The following is a 6,875-nucleotide window of genomic DNA, read 5'->3' on the forward strand; positions in this document are numbered from 1 at the left end:
TCAACAGAGAGCTCCAGGAAGCTGGCTGTTGGACATGTACATTAACTCATACTATGCCAGTCATCATCATGGGTAAAAGAAGGTTTCTGAACACACTCTGAAATGTTCCATAAGCAGTGTCCTTCAAAACAGACAAAATAACCATTGTGCATCACTGATATGACCTTTGCACACCCTTTTCAACCCCGATAACCTCCATCCATCCATTATCTGAACTGCTTATCCTGCTCTCAGGGTCGTGGGGATGCTGGAGTCTATCCCAGCAGTCATTGGGTGGCAGGCGGGGAGACACCATGGACAGGCTGCCAGACCATTACACAGGGCCGACATATACACACACACACACAGGGACAAATTAATATGGCCGATTCCCCTGACCTACTGTGGGAGGAAACCGGAGCCCCCGGAGGAAACCCACGCAGACAACATGTAGACTCCACACAGAGAATGACCTGGGACAACCCCCAAGGTTGGACTACCCCAGGACTTGAACCCAGGACCTTCTTGCTGTGAGGCAACCGCACTAACCACTGCGCCACCGTGCTACCCCGATAACCATTGTGCATCACTGAAACAGCCTTTGTAACCCCCTTTTCAACCCCGATAACAATTTCATCTAATTGACGAAACCTTGTACGCATATTTTATAGGGGCAAGTCACACAAACAATAAACCCTTTATGTAATTTGGGAGCACAAAATCATTGTGCTTTTCAGTGAATGAACACCATTAACCGCTTATTGGGTATGCATGGATGTAGGCTTTATCTGATACTTATCTCATATGCCGCAGGAGTGACATTTTCCCATTGTTTCCAAAATGTGCATATTACAGGGTCAAAGTTTGCATCGTGGTACGCACATCCTCACATCATGTTTACTTTTCGCAAATCGTAGAACTGTGTGGGAAATTGTATACACAACGTCTGACCTCTGAGGCAGGTTTTGTACATACCCATCATTCATGCACGAGGCCCCAGGTCCTGGTAGCCCAGCCCTCTGACACCACAAGTCCTCCCCTGGCTCCCCAACAAATCTCTAATTAATCACAAGGTTGACCTCCAAGGCTCTTAATTAATGGCATGGCTCCACCCTATATACGTATGTAAGCTGATCTAGTACATACCTTCACCTAGTGCTGGGCGGTATGGAAAATGTTATTATCGCAATAATCATAGGGGATTTTACATGATATCGATATATACCATGATACATAGTACCATGGTATCTGCATATACCTACTATATGCTATGTTTAAGAACACAACTGGGGTTCATTACACTGACCTGTTTGGTAAAGTGTCCTTAAAAACGAAAACTAGTTTTCAAATAATGCGCCTTTCAAATCTTTCAGACCTCATTCTGTAAGAAATTATTATTCTCTATGATTATGATTATCATTAATTTAGACAACAAAAATGGTGTATCACAATCTAACAACATCCAAATTTCTCCCTGATAGAATTCGATAATAGGCAATAAACAATAATATTGAATAATTGCCCTGCGTTCACCCCCACTTGCTCGCTGCACTCCTCCAGAGGCTGATGCTACTCTCTCCATCTCAACAACCACCTGTTAACTCCGGTGTACCAGGGCTTTAAACTGTGCAACGACCCCCCACCCCCCAGGACGTCTTCTTCAGTAGCTGTCTTTAAATCAAAACTCAAAGACCATCTTTGTAGCTTCTCTTACTCCTATAGTTGTCTGTCACCTATGCAGTTGTGACTTGCCATTCCATTACTTTCCATTTTCCTTTTTTCCTTTTTTTCTTTTTTTGCTTTGTCTCCCCGTTTTACTGGTATCTACTCTGCTCTTTTACTCTATAACATGTCCTTGAGCTCTGAAAAGGTGTGACACAAATAAGATTTATGATTTATTTTTACTACACATTGGTAGCCTCCTTTTCACAGTTATCTTTCCGATTCGCTAATCTTGTTTTGTGGGATACCCCCTCACTGAGCCTCAAGGTCACCATCCTCGGCTCAGGTCTCCTCTGGGGATCGCCAATCTGCATCTCATATACATAAACACACTGAGAAACAAGTTGAAGATCAGAGATGGCTGCAGAAAGGTGAGCTCACAGCAGCAACTGGTTCCCTGTATCAACAGCTAGCTGTATGGATACCCAACAAGTGTACCCCCATGATGTCCCAGGTTTAAGGATCCAGAGCCTGGCCAGCCTTCTCCCCCAAGCCTGGCTGTGTCCTTCCCTCCACACTACATCACTGAGGTCTGAGGTATGTGTACCACCTGCTTTCACAGAGCCAACCAAGGACAGCCTATTTTAGTAATTCACTGTCAGCACAAACAGGGTAGACATCATCCATATGAGATGAGGCTGGACTGAGCTGGTCGCTATGCCACTGTATTGTTTATAAGGGTGGGGATAATTGCAGTCAGCTGAGACTGAAGAGGTCTCTTAAACGAGTGATGAAACATTTCTCCCACTAAACGCTGTGTCTAAATGAACCGATTCAACTCTTCTGGGGTCCTACACCTGGATTACTGAGCATGCATTAAGACACTGAGCCCTAGGAAACAATCTGTATCCTAGGTTAAATCTGGGGGAAACACCATAACTACAAATGTGTGATTTTTTTTGGCTATTATTCTTTAAAGTACCAACAATAGATTAACCTACCTACCAACCAGCCACCCTACTTACCTGCCCACCAACTCAGGCTAAACAATACATTGTTTCAGAATCAACATCACTATATACACATGTGCAGAGGATGCATTTCGCAAGGATGCCTTGTCCATCAAATTGGGCCCATCAGCCACGTTAGGCTTAAACTCTTGTTGCTCGATAGAAAATGAACCCTAACAAGGTCCACTTATTATGACTACTGCTTAAGAAACATGTTCTAGTGTATCTGACAAATGATGTGATTTTGTCTGATTGAAGGACTTCTTGGACAACAGTCTTATTTACCCCTCTAAAAAACCCCTGATCATTGCCAGAGGGATCATTCCTTGCAAACGTAGCTTGAAACGTTACAAGCTGCATACTGTATGTCTGGTGACATTACATATGTCTTTTAACATTACAATAGCCTATATGGTGGTGAAAACAAATCTATCGCAATGAACAATATTGTTCTATCTATCTATCTATCTATCTATCTATCTATCTATCTATCTATCTATCTATCTATCTATCTATCTATCTATCTATCTATCTATCTATCTATCTATCTATCTATCTATCTATCTATCTATCTATCTATCTATCTGTCTGTCCGTCTGTCTGTGTCGACAGAGAGGTGGTGTGCCTTTAAGTTTTGGGGACGTGGGATGTCGTCTGAAACAGGGTGTGTGTGTGTGTGTGTGTGTGTGTGTGTGTGTGTGTGTGTGTGTGTGTGTGTGTGTGTGTGTGTGTGTGTGTGTGTGTGTGTGTGTGTGTGTGAGCTGTATTCAGCGGGAGGTTCCGCGGCGCAGCGTCCAGCAGAGGAGCACACGCGTGTCTTAACCATGTAGGATCAGACGCACGGCTCACTTTCTAACTTGGGCCGCTGCAAACAACACGTAGCACGTGTTTACTTTGGCCCCTGAAGTGGAAGCGTCTGTTGAAGCCGACTGACTGACGACACCACCACTCGGGATTTTTCATAAGAAAAAGAAGAAAAACAACCCCATACCGGTAAGACGCTACATCCTGTCTTGTTTCAACTCAGAGAGGTGACAGACCATTTGAACGCACACGGTCACCCCCCCCCCCAATGCGCGACCTCCCTTGGGGTTTTTCAGTATATAGCTTATTGCCGTCATTTCTGTTGGCTTTTGTTTTGTTTGTTTCTGAGATACAGAGGTGAAGTTGAAGCTGTGTACACGTCCGTCCTCAGCAGACTGCAAATGCCTTTCAGTACCAAGGACAGGGCGCGTAGCGCTGCTGCGTAGCTCGGAACGACGCAGGCTGGCGAGGCTTCAGCCTCACTGGCACCAGTCAGAACTGAGATAATCTGCTGAGCAACACCAGCGTCCTCCCCATCGAAATAAACGCCAGTTCATCTCGATGACGATCTTTCAACAAAGCAAAATGAGCATGCTGTTTATCTCCCCCTAGGAAAATGCATGAATTACTTTTGTTTCCATTTCCCCCCCTTTTCCCCCTTTTCTCAAATATTCATTTCTCATGGACGTGCGAGCTCTGGACAAACAAATAGTTCAGCTGCAATAGTTTCCTGTCATACAGGACTCTGTTGATACTGTATCAGAGGAGAGAAGACTAAATATGCACTGAGCCTGTGACTTTGTTTTACAGGTGCAGAAAATGGCAGCCTCACACTCGCTTCGCTTCACCCTGTGGATTGCCATGGTCGTTGATATGGTGCATGGATGCCCTGAACTCTGTGCCTGCGCGGACAAATATGATCGCCATTTTGCTGAATGTTCCTACAGAGACCTAGCTGAAATCCCCAGCGGACTGCCCTCCAACGTAACGAGCATGAGTCTCTCTGCAAACAGAATAAGTTTGATCGCATTAGGAAGCTTTGATAATGTCACTCAAGTGACGTCCCTATGGATGGCCCACAACCAGCTGGTGTCCATCGAGCTGGGGGCCCTTACACCCCTGTCTCATTTGCGTAACTTTGACATCAGCCACAACAAGATAGTAGAGTTTCCGTGGGAGGATCTGCAAAACCTCACAGCTCTGAAGATGTTGAAGATGAACCACAACGAGATGGTCAGCATGCCCAGGGATGCCTTTTCCAACCTTCGGGACCTGCAGTCGCTCCGTCTCAACAATAACAGGTTCACTACCATCGCCGAGGGGACATTCGATGGCTTGCTATCGTTGAACCACTTACATATTTACAGCAATCCATTTGCATGCAATTGCTTCATTGACTGGCTAAGGGAATGGATCTCCACAACGCCTATTATAGTCCCAGAGCAGGATTCCATCGTGTGTGCAAGTCCACCACAACGTAGAGGGGCAATTATTGTCAAATTGCCTGAATCAAAGTGCATGGGCCCCAATGTCACAATAACAACACAGCCAAATGCTGATAACACAGCCGTCTATGAGGGCACAGCATTGATCCTGACCTGTGATTTTAAAGGAAACCCAAAGCCAGCGGTGGTATGGAAAATCCACACCAAAAACCACGTGAAAGAATTAGCTTTACCATCTGACTCCGCAGAATCCATCGAAGACTCTTTACCAGCCTTCAAAAGTCAGATAACAGTTTTAAATAATGGGACCCTTATTGTTTCACAGGTCAGCAAGAAGGACAGTGGTAATTACAGCTGTTCAGCTGCAAATGAGTTTGGTACAGGTGAGGATCTGTTTATAGCAGAGGTGGTGGCTTTACCAAAACCTACACCCACAACAATTGTGACGGAGATGCCAGCTTTCACTAAATCCAAGCCGTCAATACACCAACCACTGTCTAAAATGTCCATATTTGATCCTTTCCTTTCCGCTGACATAAAGAGAAAAGACATTATTGACGTCATTCCCACTCTACCGCCAACCCGGGAGGCTCATACTGCCTACGATGAACAAACACCAAGGTATCCACCACATGCTAGCAAATGTGGCCTGACTGCTAACACAAGGTACATCTCCAACCACGGCTTCAACGGGAGCCTGGAGGATGTCAAGCAGTACACGTTCAATTTCGGTGTCATCGCCTTGGGTGTGTCTGAAACAGAGGCAAAGGTGCGCCTCAACCCCCTCCTCCTACCCAAAGACAAGACTGGTGTCCGAGTCAGTGCCGCCGCCGACATCCATGAAGGCCCTCTAGGTTCTCCGGGAGCGCCCGGAAAGGTCCACTCTAACAGCTTGTTTCTCTGCATCACCGCTGACCACAAACACTCTGCTGTCCAATGGTCGAGAATCCAAGAGGGTGTCAACATGTATATGTTCAGCAATTTACGCCCCGGGACAAATTATTCCCTCTGTCTGACCTACAGTGGGGAGGACTGTGAGGTCCAAGTCCTTTTCACCACCAGGAGAAGGGTGCCTAACTTGCTGATCATCATCTCAGTCAGCATTTGCCTTCTGACTGTATCCACCGTGCCTCTACTTGGAGCCACTTGCTTCCACCTGGTCTACAAGTACCGGGGAAAGACGTACAAGCTGATACTCAAGGCGAAAGACCAGTACCACATGGAGAGGAACCTCGCCGCTAACTTCAACATGCACGCGCCTTACACTGACTCACGGAGGAGGATTAACGACAGCGAGCCGGATGAGGAGGAAGGGGAGATGGAGCGCGGAGGAGGAGGACAGAGAGATGAGGACACGGAAGAAAGCATGGTGACTGAGTCCTTCACCCTGTCTCAGTGCAGGGGCAACTCGGAGGACTGCGAGGTGGGATCCGAGTACAGCGATCGCCTGCCATTAGGAGCTGAGGCTGTCACCATCACAAGCAACTACACATATCCAAACCACTGACTGTGTTGCTGAGCCGCCCCGGGGAGCACCTACTCACCATGACACCTAACCTCCCTCCTTGCTGCGTTGCTCAAACTGGACATGTAGGCTAGTGGCATGTGTGCTGTCATGGTAGGAGTGCTCAAAGTGCCCTCAGAGATATTATGTGATTCATTACTCATATAATTTACAAGTATTGAAACCAAAATAGGAAATACATGTTTGAGCAGATAGCAAACGTACAGGCGGCTTTAGACCTTTGTCCAGTAATGCTGTGCCTAAATATCATGTGAAGATACGTAACTGTTTAAAGGTGCTTCGATAAAATGCCCTTTTAATGTGCTCTCTGTACTATGTGGATAGCTGAGTTAAACATTACCTCTGATTACCCAAGCAAGAGAAGAACTAGAATACTGCCTAAATATGATACTGAGATCAACGTTTAAGGAAGTGTATGTGACTCTATTGTAACTCTGTTATAGCTGTGAA

General features: G+C 45.9%; 1 protein-coding gene across 1 annotated transcript; it reads left to right on the forward strand.

Moving 5' to 3' along the window:
- Positions 1-4,274: 4,274 nt before the first annotated feature.
- LOC130112047 (immunoglobulin superfamily containing leucine-rich repeat protein 2-like) lies at positions 4,275-6,407 on the forward strand. The gene has a single exon (XM_056279348.1). The coding sequence runs from the start codon at positions 4,275-4,277 to the stop codon at positions 6,405-6,407; it is 2,133 nt and encodes a 710-aa protein (XP_056135323.1).
- Positions 6,408-6,875: the final 468 nt, after the last annotated feature.

Source organism: Lampris incognitus, chromosome 4, assembly GCF_029633865.1.
Source record: "Lampris incognitus isolate fLamInc1 chromosome 4, fLamInc1.hap2, whole genome shotgun sequence".
NCBI lineage: Eukaryota > Metazoa > Chordata > Actinopteri > Lampriformes > Lampridae > Lampris > Lampris incognitus.

Coding starts and splice junctions, on each gene's coding strand:
- LOC130112047 (XM_056279348.1), top strand. CDS start 4,275: ATGGCAGCCTCACACTCGCTTCGCTTCACCCTGTGGATTGCCATGGTC.